Raw genomic sequence first — 15,700 nt, 5'->3', positions numbered from 1 at the left:
TCACAACATATTTATTTCTATAAAGTTTCTTAAAAAATTTCTATAAAAGTTCATAAACTCGTAATATAGAAGACCCTACTTTTTTCAGAAACCCTATTTTTTGCCATACAACGAAATAAAACACATCGTATAATATTCCAAATGGTCACTGGTCATGTGTTTTTATATTTAACAGCGCCATGAACTGACCTAATATAGTAAACAAATTAAAAGCGAATATTTAATATGTGTAGTATTATAAGCCTTTTCCAATATGTTTTCCACGAAGCTTCCCTTTCGATGTTAAGTTGACCCATACAACCCATATTACTTCCCATACAACTGCCCATATACTATAATCACTCGCCTGAAAGACACATTCTAGATATATTATTTATTTCTTTGGTGTTACCCAAATAAAAAGTGAAAATAAAATAATAATAATAACATAAGTAAAACACTTGCTATTTTTTATTTCCCTCCCTTCACTGTCTCCTTTCTATATATATACACACATGCATACATATACTCATGTAACACCCACCAACAACAGGCTCTCTCTGAAAAATACATTTCTGACTTCTCCTTTGTTTCACAACTCAAAGTTAATTCTTAAACAGAAAAAAAAAACAAATAATGGAAGTGAGTAGCGTAGACGAGAGTACGACGAGTACATGTTCTATCTACGAAACTCCGGCGATAACTCCGGCAAAGACTTCGGTGAATTTGCACAGGATGGGAAGCGGATCTAGCGTGGTGCTAGATGCTGAGAACGGAGCTGAGGCGGAGTCGAGGAAGCTTCCGTCGTCCAAGTACAAAGGCGTCGTCCCTCAGCCGAACGGGCGGTGGGGAGCTCAGATTTACGAGAAGCACCAGCGCGTGTGGCTCGGGACTTTCAACGAGGAGGACGAGGCGGCGCGTTCTTACGACGTGGCGGTTCACCGGTTCCGAGGCCGAGACGCCGTCACGAACTTCAAAGACGCGAGGCTCGACGACGGAGAGGTCGAGTTTTTGAGTTCGCATTCGAAATCTGGGATCGTTGATATGCTGAGGAAGCATACGTATAGCGAGGAGCTAGAGCAGAGCAAACGGCGACGCAACGGTAATGGAAACGCGGTTAGGTCGACGACGCAAAACGACGGCGTTTCGACGACGGAGTTTAGATCGGCGGTGTCTTTGTTTGAGAAAGCTGTTACGCCTAGCGACGTTGGGAAGCTAAACCGTCTAGTGATACCGAAACACCACGCGGAGAAATATTTTCCGTTGCCGCCGTCGAGTAACGTTTCCGTTAAGGGAGTGTTGTTGAACTTCGAGGACGTGGCGGGGAAAGTGTGGAGGTTCCGTTACTCGTATTGGAACAGTAGTCAAAGCTATGTTCTGACAAAAGGTTGGAGCCGGTTCGTTAAGGAGAAGAATCTGCGTGCTGGTGATGTGGTTAGTTTCAGCAGATCCGATGGTCAGGATCAACAGCTATACATTGGGTGGAAGTCTAGATCCGGATCGGATGTGGAAACGGGTCGGGTTTTGAGACTGTTCGGAGTCAACATTTCACCGGCGGGTTCAAGAAACGACGTGGTAGGGAACAAGAGAGTGGTGAACGTTACTGAGATGTTATCGTTGGTGTGTAGTAAGAAGCCCCCGAGTGACGTCGGGAAGCTAAACCGTTTAGTGATACCGAAACACCAAGCGGAGAAACATTTTCCGTTACCGTTAACCGGCGACGTCTCCGTGAGAGGGACGCTGTTGAATTTCGAAGACGTTAACGGGAAAGTGTGGAGGTTCCGTTACTCGTATTGGAACAGTAGTCAAAGCTATGTTCTGACAAAAGGTTGGAGCCGGTTCGTTAAGGAGAAGAATCTGCGTGCTGGTGATGTGGTTAGTTTCAGCAGATCCGATGGTCAGGATCAACAGCTATACATTGGGTGGAAGTCTAGATCCGGATCGGATGTGGAAACGGGTCGGGTTTTGAGACTGTTCGGAGTCAACATTTCACCGGCGGGTTCAAGAAACGACGTGGTAGGGAACAAGAGAGTGGTGAACGTTACTGAGATGTTATCGTTGGTGTGTAGTAAGAAGCAACGCATCTTTCACGCCTTGTAACCACTCCTCTTTCTTGAGTTTTAATAACTTTTTTTAATCCCACTTTCCATTTCTTTTTTCAGTTGCATCAGTTTCTTCTTAGTACCAAAGGTTCATGAGTTGATTTATTGTAATGATGAACTGTATATCTTATTTATAGGATCAAAGATGTCTAAAGAAGTTTTACTAGTGTGATTATGTTTTTACCAGATCGCACTTTCTTCTTTAATTCATTATGTATCCATTAGCTAACTTCCTATGGTATTTGGCGATATGATCATATGAAGGATACTCTCAGTAATGCAAAACTAATGTTCTGACAAAGAGTCGTGTAGTAAATAAGAAAGTATTGTCCTTTTGATACATATGTATAGATATATGCCAGGATTTGAAGCGTTGTTAGAACATGTTTGCAACAACAACAAAATTGTAACTGCAACATAATACAGTTGTGCAGATTCTACAGAAATATAATCATATGAATATTGTTCTCCGATCCACATAACAAAAGAAATATGTTATTCAAAAGCAAATGTTTATAGCCAACTTCGAAAGAAAGTGAATGGTTAAAACAATTAACATTTGAATTGTTTGAATAATGATGCTTACAGAGTTGGAAGTTTTTCTTTTGGTTAATGGTATGGGTTAAAGTTATAGAGTATTATGATAATCTAGATTACACATTTTCTGTGTATACATTAATTATATAATGCAGGTATACGTAGGGGAATATATTGACCATATCGTGGTCCTATGAAATTTTCGTCAATATGCATTTATCTCCGTACACTTTGGTGGACTATAACATTATTCAATTATAACATAAAATTGTATAACATTTAATTAATACCCACATAATTCTATATATTTAGTTTTTCTAAGAAAGATCTACATATGACCAAGTTGGATTCAAATAGTAAAACACCAGCAGCATTAGTGAAAAATACTAGTGTGTGCAGATTCTACAGACATATAATCATATGAATATCGTACTCCGATCCACGTAACAAAAGAAATATGTTATTCAAAAGCCAATGCTTATAGCCAACTCGGAAAGAAAGTGAGTGGTTAAAAAATTGACATTTCAGTTGTTTGAATAATGTTGCTTACAATATGGTTTACTGGTTTAGTATGGGTTGGAAGTCTAATTTTTGGGTTAATGGTATGGGTAATAGTTATAGAATATTATGATAATCTAGATTACAATTTTTCTCTGTATAAATTTTAGTTATATAATGAGGTAGTAGCTACGTAGAGGAATATATTGGCCATATCTTGGTTTTATGTTTTTTTCGTCAATATGCATTTTCTCCGTCCAATTTGGTGGACTATACAATTATTCAACTATATATGCATGAAATTGTATAAAAAGAAATAATGATTACCCACAGAATTCTACATATAGTTTTCCAAGACACATCCACATATTTCAAGTTGGATTCGAATAGTAACGAATCAGCATCATTGGTGAAAAAAGCTAGACTATAATTTTAAACCTAATCAACAACATGATAACCTATATAATATCATCCTCATTGTTTGGTTTCATTACTCACAAATAAATACATAATATGTTTTTTTTTGTATGAATCACGAATCAGATGATAGAAGAATATATGTTTGCCATCGATGTTTTGGTAGTTATTGAATAGTTTGTTCTCGGTAGGTATATAAAAAAATCAACTAGATTTTGATCCGTGAGCCTGAATTTTTTTTTTAAAATATGATGTTATTTGTTTTTGTATGTCACTATTTAGAGTTAGACAAAAAACTCGAATTCGAAGAACCGAACTATCCCAATCCGAATAGGTAGTACCAAATTCGAACCGAAATTGATTAAATATCTAAAACATTCAAAATTTTGGTATTTGAAGAACTAAAATCTAATCCGATCCGAACCAAAGTATTTTGGATATCCAAAATAGATTTATATACTTATATATATCAATTATTTTAGATTTAATATATATAAAAACATCCAGAATATATATGATACTTTTAAGTTTGTTTAAATACTTGAAATATATACAAATAATCAAACGTAAATATCTAAAATAGTTAAAATATATTCAAAACTCCAAAAATACTTAAATAATTATTAATTATCTATCCAAATATTTAAACCAAACCAATTTATATGTTAAGTTAGGTATTCTCACATATGTTATTCAAATTTATATGTAATATATAGATTTTCTAAAAAAATTAAAGTATATAATAAATTTTATTTTTTTTTTAAATAATTTAAATTGGTTATTCAAATCCAAACCGAATCCTCAAAGATCTGAACCGAACACGAAATCCCAAATAGATCCGAAAACGAACCCGAACGCCCACCCTAATCACTATTATATATCCTATACGTGTCATCATAGGTTACAAAAATATGTGTTATCATACAATTAATCATATTTTATATGTACCATCAAATAAGTAATTTTATAATTAATAGTATTTTATACGTGCAATCATATAAATAATCACATATATTATATTTTTAAATTTCAATGTGAAATATAGAAACCATAATTTAAGTTGGTGTTTGAAATTGAGCTTTGTATTGTATTTTTCTTATATATATTGAAAACATTTTTATAATGGTTATTGAAAAATATGTTAGTAAAAATTAATTTTTGATAATATGTATATTTTTGAATGAAGTTTTGATATACACTAATTTTAAATTATTATTTTGATTTGAATATGTATATTATCAAGTAACATAAAATCATTACTTTTTATTATAATGTAATGGACTTCTAATTTTTTTAACTGCATAAACCTATTACTTTTTTTTTTCCTAACTTAATGCTATACATGTATTTATTTTACTGATAATCATGTTTTCAAACGAATAGTAAAAGTAATTATACTTTAATAAAATAGATACTTGGATGTAGATACCTACAATAACTGATTCCAGCAGAAAAACTGTATCGTAATGCAGGTAGTAGTGATCACTTTGATCATATCCGTATCTTTCTTATCAAATGTTGATTTCTCATGATTCAAATTTATCACAAATGTTTCACAATGATAAAGTTCATATTTAGATATTTCATTTCTTTCTTTAATACACAGTGTCATGATGTATAAACTCCATGCAAAGCTATGTTTTCAAAGTAAAACCCATTGGGCCTAAGTACCATATTGGATACATCAAAAAGCCCATGGGCTCAGTCCAATAGTTAGTCATCTCGAAATAAATATCAAACGATTAGATATTTTTTTATTCAAGAAGAAGCTTCGTCTCCAAATTTGATTTTCCTTCGGTTGGGGGTTTAGCAGTGAAGTAGCGAAAATGGCGTCTACAGTTTTCCTATCCACTTTCTCCTCTGCTCACCTCTCTTCTTCTTTCACCGGCGACTACGTAGCATCGTCGAGGTGCTTCATCGGAGCTCCCGTCGCTTCCAACTCTTCTCTATCGCTGCTCTACGGTTCGTCACGTACTTAGACTCTGTTTATTCTCTGTTATAGCTATCTGATTGGATTAGGCGATTAAGTTGTTACAATTCGAATATTTGATAATTGAAGAGTTTACTTTCCTTAGGTAAGAAGAACTCATATCCTCTTAGAAAGTTCCATGTCTCTGCCAAGAAAGTATCTGGATTGGAAGAAGCCATTAGAATCAGAAGGTTTGATAATATTAAAACATTCAAATGTTAAATTCATAATCTGGTTTGATAATACTAATTAACATTTTTTTTACTAGGATGAGAGAAGCTGAAGCTAGTTCAAAGGTTAAGAGAAACCCACCGTTAAGACGAGGGAGAGTCTCACCTCGTCTTCTTGTCCCTGACTACATACCAAAGCCTCCTTACGCTGAGTCTAACGTGTTACCTGATATCTCACCTGACTTCCAGATTCCTTCCCCTGAAGGCCTTGTCAAAATGAGAGCTGCTTGCGAGCTAGCTGCTCGGGTTCTAAACTTTGCAGGGACTTTGGTTAAAGTTAGTAAGTCTATTCCTTGTTGTTTCAGCTTTATCAATGTATGTGTTGTGAAGTAGTTGTTGTTGTTATGTGTAGCCATCTGTTACGACTAATGAAATAGACAAAGCTGTGCATGATATGATTGTTGAAGCTGGTGCTTATCCTTCACCTCTTGGATACGGTGGTTTCCCTAAGAGTGTGTGTACTTCGGTTAACGAGTGTATGTGTCATGGGATACCGGATTCTCGTCAGCTACAGGTTTGGATCTTGCTTTATAAGCCGAAGAGTTTATGAATGAACGAACTCTCGCTAACTATTACTTCTTATTGTTGTAGAGTGGGGATATAATAAACATTGATGTCACGGTTTACTTGGATGTAAGTAACTAATCTCTAGGGCACTTTTGTATGCTTAAAGATGGAAATCGTATTAACACCTGTTTTGGGGATTTGGAACTGGAACAGGGTTACCATGGAGATACATCAAGAACTTTTTTCTGTGGAGAGGTTGACGAAGGTTTTAAACGACTTGTGAAGGTAGTTTTCTTCTTTGTTCCACTGTGTTGTGTGTCTTTGAAGTTCAGAATAGTGGATTCTGGTTAGTAATGCTAATTGTTGCTTGGTTTTATTTTTTTTGTTAAGGTTACTGAGGAATGCTTGGAGAAAGGTATAGCCGTGTGTAAAGATGGAGCAAGCTTCAAGAAAATCGGCAAGAGAATCAGGTAACTATTAACTATAAGTCTATAACCATTCTTGATGAAACTGAAAGATATTACCGTGCAGAGAAGGGTATTGGTTTTGATGGTTTCAACATTTCAAAACAGTGAGCATGCAGAGAAGTGCGGCTACAACGTTGTGGAGCGATTTGTTGGACATGGTGTTGGACCAGTATTTCACTCCGAACCTCTGATTTATCATTACCGTGAGTAAATCTCTTTCTTAGCTTTTGTTCTCTTTAATGTAACCGGAAAGCATCAATAAAAAAGACAATACTTAATGTTAATGTTTCGTTAGTAACTCGACTTTAGTGGCTCATGTTTCTATTCAATTTGCAGGTAATGATGAGCCTGGACATATGGTTGAGGGACAAACTTTCACAATCGGTTTGTTGCTCTTCCATGTCATGGTTTTTCATTTGCTTACAATGATTACTGTATAGTAATAACAAGTTGATGATGGGTGTTATTTGGCGTTGCAGAACCGATTCTAACGATTGGAACCACGGAATGTGTAACATGGCCGGACAACTGGACTACTCTAACAGCTGAGGGTGGTGTAGCCGCACAGTTTGAACATACAATTCTGATAACTAGAACTGGTTCAGAGATTCTTACCATATGCTGAAACTATTCACTTTTGATTAATTCTTTCACCGTTTCCCTCTTTGTCAAAGATTTCGTCAGGCTCTTCATCGACCATGGAATCAATAGAATATACCTTTCATATGGTTTATGATTAAGGCTGTGCGTGTGTTGTCGTTGACCTTTCTCTCTGTTTATTGGATCCCTTGATGGGTCTGTATAATTGTGAGTTAAACCAAATAATTATAATTTTCTGATTTTAAGAGTGTGACAGTGGTATAGTCAAAATATTTTTTTATATGCTTGAGCATATTATAGATGTTATAGTTGCTTAGTAAGGTCACGGCACCATTACAAAGATTCCATTTCAACAAATATAATAAAAGATTATTCAAAGTTATATATTAATTCATACTTGACTATATCAACGTATCTGAATTCTTTTTTTTTTTAAATATAATTTTTATAAATCTATATTATTTAGTAAAATTAATAAAAAATAATTAAATAATAAAATTTAAATTTTATATAAGAGGTATATTCGTAAATTTTATGATCGTATCATAATATGGTCCGTATAAGAGTTATATATGTGTTGTAATGATTCAAATTCAATGCTATTTTTTGCTTTATAAATATACATTCTTATGATTTTCTTTCAAATTTTAGATTTTACTTCGGGTTATCCGAATAGATCCCGTATAATCTAAACTCAAACAATACATGGTACTTTATGGGTTCTAGGATGTAATACAAAATCAATCCAAATTCGATGTGTTATATCTGATCCCGATCAATTCTTACAAAAATATCAGTATAGGTCCTAGGACGTGTTACAAGATAGAACCAAAATCCCAAAAACTTGACATGAACTTAACTGGTACCCGAACACTGCATTTAAAGAATTTATGATGTAAATTTATTATATAAGATTTACGAATATCTCTCTCATATAAGATTAAAATTTATTATTTAATTAATATTTTGTTAATTTTTCTAACAGGTAATATCTAAACCCGAATAGATATCCAAAAATGACCAGACATTTATATAATTAATCTTATATTCCTAGTTTGCTTCTTTCATTTTATTTAAAATATTTATATTGATTATGCACATGATTCAAAATTAATAAAAAAATCAGAAATCGACATATTTGTGAATAACATACCTATTATTTTAAAGAAAAAAATAAAACATTCAGAACTCTACTTTTTGTTTTAATAAATCTAGATTTTTATTCTTAATTTTTATTTCAATTTTAAACAAAATTAATTAATATCTCTGCTTTAGGATGCTTATCTCCTCATGATTAAAATTTCACTTAAACCATCATCGGTCTCAATCCAGCTAAAACATGATTCTTTCTTAAGACCAGAGTTTCTCATAGCAACCTTTAGCCTAGCAGAATCATCAATTCTTCCGAGATCTCCATATATGTTGGAGAGCATCACGAAATTAGCTGAATTTCTTGGTTCAAGCTTACATAATTATGACATGTAAAAAGAATATACGACTCAAAAAGTTGCAAACAAAATAAGTTTATCATGTTTATTGCAACAATTTTGTAAAGAGAATGACTCAATTGCTGTCCAAACAAAAGAAATTGCCATGTGTTGGAACAATTGTGTGATGAGCTTTGGCCCTTATTAACAATTGATTCAGATGAAAAGAAATGGGTAGTGAGAAAGTCTTCAAATATGTAAGTGTAAAGATGTTGGTTTGTTCCAAAGAAAAAACTCTTATACTATATGAAAGAGAAAACTTAATATTAAATTCAAAAGTGTAGGAAAGAAGAACAAACCGCAAAGCGCTCACCGCGCCAAATCGAAAGCCATCACGAGTTATCTTCTTTCCAATGAATTAACTAGTTTTGACCAAATTATGCTCACTTTTGCTTGAGAATTTTCTTCAACTCAAGTGATTTACTAGACATACATATTTCAGTTTACAGTGATGAGGCAGATGCAAGTCACTCCACTCAACTCATGTTTTCACACTTTTATACTTTTCACAATTTTTTTAATCTTTTTAGGATGTTCCCCTCGATATACATTCGACCGTTTTGTTGTCTATGTGTTCTCTTAAGAATGTATGCATCTGATTTATCAGAGTTTTGTTGATTGTTTTTATTGTCATCTTTTGCTGAAATAACAATTTTAATTTGGATCATATGAACATCAACTGTTATATCCATCGTTTGCTTTTAAGAGTTTATTTCTTAGTTGTTGATTTCTTAATAACATATCCATCCTTTTGATTTTGGACATGTAATGCTGGTCACTGGTCTTTCTTACGATAAAACTATGAGTGCCAAGAGACTATGGGGGTGGAAATTTGTGATGATGGTTATGTCATGATCTATGCTGATTTTCTCTTTGTTTTGTTACGCTGATTACTGATGTTAGTGTTATAAATGGTTAATTTGAATATGCAAGACGATTTTCTACTGAATAGAATAACTTTGAAGTATTTGTTAATAGCAGTACTGATTGGTTATTACCGATCTATTATGACTTAGCTTGTACCTTTTTTTGAAACATGTCAACCCTTTTGCTGAGGGTTAAAAAAAATTGGTTTTTCAATGTCAAACATTTTGCCAAGGATAAGATTAGACCGTACTCAAGATATGTTAAATATGCATACATAGGATGATAAATAAATTGAGGTTGTATATAATTTGCAATAGTAATACAGTTAGTTTAATATAACGCCTTAATTAGGCCAATTCGAATATTTCATGTTTATTAAATGTTGGATATAGACCAATAAAAGTATTGAAGCTAGTTCATGAATGAATTAGCAGTGTTTTTCCCTGGTGTTCAATCATAATTACTGCATTTTAAATTCTTTATATACTAAGTGTTTTATCCGCACATGCATACATAATAATGCTATATTTATTTATTAATACTTGCATTATCTTTTTAAGACTATTATGAAAATTTTGAACCTAACATCAAATTACTTCTATATGATAAAGTTTTTCATCATGTATGGTTACGTTTAATTATATATAGTTTATAATTAGTTATATAATCTAATAAGTAAATTTAATTATTTATTAATGGTAACCGATCGTATATTGCTTGAGGAATTTGTTGCTGGCTACACAGGAGGATCATGGAAGAAAGTTTTGCATTATCATGAGAACACAGAATAGTTGATCTATTGATTCTTGAATAAATTTATTGGTATATGTCTCATATGATATCATGATATTTACTTATTTTGATTAATTTGTTATTATAAATATTTATAACTAAATATATAAAATAGTAATATATATATATATATGATTATTTATTAAGGGTTACAATAATATTAACCAATTTAACTTTTAACGTGAAAGCTACAAAATAAATAAAATCATGGAAAACATGACAAGTAATCAAAATTTACTTACGGAATACAAAAAAAATCAATTCAAATAATAATAATATAGATTATTAAAACTAATTATTTATCTAAAAGTAATTAAAATATGAAAATAAACAAAATTTATTGAGAACATGACAAATAAACAAAATTATTTAAAATCATGGACTTTGGTACCCTCGATAAAATAAGACTCTCTTTTAATAGAATATATTTATTAGTTAAGTATCTTAATATCATGATAGGTATATAGATTAAAGTAACTTTTTAAAGAATAATAGTAATGACTATCTTAAAATTATGAAGAAAATTATGAAGAAAATGATAAATCAACAAATTCACTTATTTAGTAGTATAGATAGATAGAACAACAATTTGTTAAAGAAAACAGTGCCAGTGAAAAGATTATATTCCTAAATTTTATCAGATCATCACCAACAAATAAAATAAATTACTATCCCTAAAGTTCAACACTTCTTATTCCTAAATTTTCTCATTTCACGTTTTCAAACAATTTCAACTCTTATATAACTTATAAGCAACTAATTTTAATCTCCATCTCTTTTTTCATCGTTTCTTCTTCATCTTTCTTTTGTGTCTTCTTCCTCCCACCAGTTTGATTGTAATAATTTTTGCTAACTAAAGACTTGTTTTGAATTTTTTACAGCACAACCAATGTTTAAGCCCGTAGACAAGATGGTGTAGACAAGGCGCTGGAACGTTATGGACGTTCTGTAGGAGTTTTGAATTTTGTAGTTAAACTCGGGTTGTTCCAACTTCAAAGAAACTGGACAAGTGTGGCCACATTCTCCCACTTAAATAAATTTGATTCTTTATTTTTTTTAACTAAGTAAAACCTTTCATTAATTTGTTTGTCTGTTTGTTTTAGGTAACTTAGAATCCAAATATATATATTTTTAACTTAGAATCCAAATCTATATTTCATTTATGAGGGAAATCAGAAGAAGAGTAAGATTACGGAGTAGAAATTTCTGTCTTAGAAGACATATGTTTTTTTATGATATTAACTTGTGATGTAATGCAACCTTTTTCTTTTTATCTGGATGTTAAATGTTATGTTGTTTTGTGTGTGGATGTTTATGATAAACTCAATAGTATTTATGGCAATTTGGTTGGCCGTGAAAAGCCAGTTTAGTAACTCAATGTTCTTGAGGTTTTTTTCTTCATCATCAAGAGTGTTGAAGTTCATCAGTTCTCTCAACCTCCTCTGTAATTCCTCTGTTCTACGATGCTTCTCTCCGGAAGAATCAAACTTCAACCCATCATCGGTCTCAATCAAGCTAACACCTGTTTCTTTCTTAAACCCAATGACAAAAACAAACTTATCACCAAATTACATATAGTGTACTGAATTATCCGGTTAACAGCTGACGAAACCGATTAATAAATTAATTAATTTTAATATAGAATTATATATTAGCTATTAAAAATATTAGGAATATATAGACCTAACAAACAGTAACACTTGTTACATGAGTGATCAATGAGCCTACTCCAGGCCTAAACTGAAGTCAAGATCCGACAAGAAGGACATTGACGGCCCCAAATCAAAATAACAATTAAAAAGAGACTCTACCTAAAATCTTAAACCTGTTATAAATCGAGGTCTGGTGTAAACTCATATTCGAAGGTTCATATTCTTACGTCTTTGTATTTCCTAGCCCGTATTGTATTATGGTTTCATACTTATGTAATTCCCTATATAAAAGGTTTCTTATTGTCTAATAAAGATATAGACTTTCCTCTTATTTTCATAACACGTTATCAGCACGATAACCTCTATCCCTAAGCTCCCACGAAATATTCTTTAACTCAGCCGAAAATCATGAAACCCTAAACGCAAATGAATCTGCCTCGGAACTTCAAAGAGACCGTTCTCTCAAACCGTGAGGACCCAGAAAACGATCAAGATATCAAATCGAAGCCCTCGCCGAGACGAATCCGTCAGTGCAAACCGCTTGTCGATCTGACCACCGACGCGCCCTCGCGCACAGATACAGTGCGCGCCGATTTGATATGGAAACCAAATCCGATTCCAACAAGGAGTTTCTAGCCAAACTCAACTCCTGTGCAAGATAAGTTTATCATACCTTATTTGATTCATGTTATCATGTTGGCGTTCATGTTATCTAATGCTCCTCGTGTTGTTTCATGAGCCGAGGGAATTAAAATCTAATATCAACAAGGAGTTCAAACCGAGAGGAGTTGCTGCACATGCGATCAAACTCTCTTTTCCATTCAGATCAAAAGGAGTTCATAGGTAAAATATCTCAAACTTTAAAACTACTTAGAGGTCGAATTTAATGTAATTAAATTAGAACCATACAAGAGAGAACCGATCGCATATACCTTAATATGTGATCATAGAAATCAAAACCTAACCAACTATGAATAAATAATTTGATTTATATCCTTATAAATCATATAGTATATGTTTAAAACTTAGTAAAACATGGTCATAAGTTTTAAACCTAAGAACTAATCTAAACCTAAAATCGCATGACATGAAAATCGATTGTCATGCTTAAAACCGAAAATTGTATAAACCTATACTATCTAATATGATTCTAATAATTCTAAAACTTGAATCATATACCTAAAACTATAGTTTCAGATCTGATTATGTCAATAATCAGACCGCATACTTGGTATGCTTGAAAAACCGATTCCTAATGTGTTTAGGAAAACCTAATTTGCTTAAACCTAAAAATCGCATAGCTTTAAAATTAAAATCCCCTTGATGAAAACTTTCTAAAACTTATTTTCACATGCTGTTTAAAGCTTTAAAATCGGATTGTTTGTTTAAAAAAATTTGATTGCATGTTTTTAAAATTAGAAATCGAATGCTAGGCATAAAATTGCAAATCGCATGCTTAATTGAAATTTGATTTGTTTGACCACCTAATCACATGCTAGGATTATTAAAACTTGATTGTATGATCTGTTTGGTAATATAAATTGCATGTTTTAGGTTTGCAAATCATATGCTAAACATTAAAATCAAAATCGCATGCTAGACATAGAAAATTAAATCGCATGTTTGTTGGAATTTCCTGAAAATTTAAAACTTAATAAATTTAAATTAAAATTCCAGAATTTGATCATATGAAACCTAGGGATAAAATTTCATGATTAGATTGAAATTATTCATATGCTAATTGATTAAAAATCGATTAGACCCAGGAAATTGAAATCGCATGATTAAATTTCTATTAGAAATAGAAATTGCCTTGATCACATGCTATTGATTGAAATCTGATTTGGTTGCCTGATCACATGATATGTTTAAAATCTGAATCATATGTCTTAACCAAATTTGATTCGCATGCTTCAAACCCAAAATCTGATTTGTTTGATCACCTAGCTCGCATACTAAGAAATTAAAATCTTGATTGATTGTTAAAGATAAAATCCGATTGCATGCAGCATGGAACCTAGGTTTAATTTTCTCAGTCACATGCTCACATGATCCAAATCTGATTTGCTAGATGATTACTTGGTTGAAAATGATGCCTTGCTTGTTTAAAACATAGAGATTGCATGAAATCCTATCCGCATGATTAAAAACTTGGCCGTAGGATCAAAACTTCATCATATGCTAAACTTGATTCGATTACATTTCTTGGCTGGCCTATATGTGTTTTTAAACCTTGAATCATATGCTGAAAAATCTAGCAAATCCGAAACACATAACCAAATCCTAAAACTGTTTGGATTTGGCTTGGCCAAGACTATACATGTTCATATGAACATTTGTAGGATCGTTTCTCAAAGCCTTGGCCAAATGAAATCTTAGCCAAATTTTAAGACATGATCACTTGTTTAAAACTTAAAATCTGATCATAAAATTACTCTTTGACCGAGATCTATAAGATTCCTAGAACCATTCGGATTTGGCCTGGCCGAAACTTATGTTTCGCCTAATGAACAAGCACATGATCTTTAAAGCCTTGGCCAAATGTAGAAGTTTGGCCTAGCTTAAATCTTTATCAAATGCAAAGTCTAAATTCTCTTAGTCAACCTTTAAAAGACCTTGACCGAAGGCAAAAGCTTGGCCAAATGTAGAAGTTTAACCTAGCTTAAATCTTGATCAAATGCAAAGTCTAAATTCTCTTGGTCAACCTTTAAAAGACCTTGACCGAAGGCAAAAGCTTGGCCAAATTGAAATTTCTATTGGCCAAATATGAAATCTAGTCAAACTAATATAATCTCTTGGCCAAAGCATTTTGGTAAAATCATCTTGGCCGAATCCCCTTGGCCAAATTTTTTTGGCCAAAGTCTTTTGAATAATCTATCTTGGCCGAATTTAAATACCTATTAATCTAATCAGACTTAATTTATTTGTGGCTATTTGTTGCACACTTTGATTTATTTAATGCATGATGTTTTCAAAATTATTGTCTAAGGGAACAAAATTTGATATTAAATTACCTAAGTTTGGGATTCAATACGAAATAAATAAACATTAAGTGTTATTATCTCGAGGGGGAGAATAAGAGAATCCCAAAATCCCTAAATAAGTTAAGCATCCACGACAACAATAGCTCAAATTAAATAGAACTCGGCCAAAATCAAATCTGAAAACGAAATTGCACAATAAAGATTATATGGAGATTAATGATTGGCAAACCGGACATGCCATTCCGGTTAAGTATGCGACATTCTATTGAATGGTTTAAGATATGCCGCCCCTTTGAATAATGGAATTGATAATATGAGTATTCACCATGATATTTCGAAAATAAGCAAGAAATTTGGTGGGCTTGATCACCCACTGATGGACTGATCATCCATCATATGTGACGACATATGGTTGTACATATCCTTGTCAAAATATGCAATAAGTTTGCAAGAATAATTGGTGATACCGGTGGATTTATGAATCCTTATAAGTTGCAGCAAAATTTGTTCGCATAATGCCAAAGAACAAATAGAGACTCTCCCATGAATTTGATAAAGGGTCAAGAATTAATGTTCCCATATAGAGAACTTAAATAAGTTGCTCCACCACAA

The 15,700-nt window shown here is 32.6% G+C and overlaps 2 protein-coding genes across 2 annotated transcripts; both read left to right on the top strand.

Annotated features, from left to right (window-relative positions):
* Positions 1-493: 493 nt before the first annotated feature.
* On the top strand, positions 494-2,291 carry LOC106307179 (AP2/ERF and B3 domain-containing transcription factor RAV1-like). Its single transcript, XM_013744055.1, has 2 exons — positions 494-1,316; positions 1,758-2,291. Exons 1-2 carry the CDS (start codon positions 616-618, stop codon positions 2,077-2,079), a joined length of 1,023 nt encoding a protein of 340 aa, XP_013599509.1. The 5' UTR covers positions 494-615; the 3' UTR covers positions 2,080-2,291.
* Positions 2,292-5,297: 3,006 nt separating this feature from the next.
* Positions 5,298-7,432, top strand: LOC106309826 (methionine aminopeptidase 1B, chloroplastic-like). The gene is made up of 10 exons (XM_013746962.1): positions 5,298-5,495; positions 5,609-5,693; positions 5,771-6,008; positions 6,085-6,246; positions 6,324-6,365; positions 6,453-6,524; positions 6,630-6,709; positions 6,812-6,909; positions 7,043-7,090; positions 7,186-7,432. The coding sequence occupies exons 1-10, from the start codon at positions 5,360-5,362 to the stop codon at positions 7,329-7,331; spliced, it is 1,107 nt and encodes a 368-aa protein (XP_013602416.1). The 5' UTR covers positions 5,298-5,359; the 3' UTR covers positions 7,332-7,432.
* The last annotated feature ends 8,268 nt before the right edge of the window (positions 7,433-15,700 follow it).

Source organism: Brassica oleracea, chromosome C8, assembly GCF_000695525.1.
Source record: "Brassica oleracea var. oleracea cultivar TO1000 chromosome C8, BOL, whole genome shotgun sequence".
Lineage (NCBI taxonomy): Eukaryota > Viridiplantae > Streptophyta > Magnoliopsida > Brassicales > Brassicaceae > Brassica > Brassica oleracea.
Note: the sequence above shows the minus strand (reverse complement) of the source record. Positions and strands in the feature narration are given on the sequence as shown.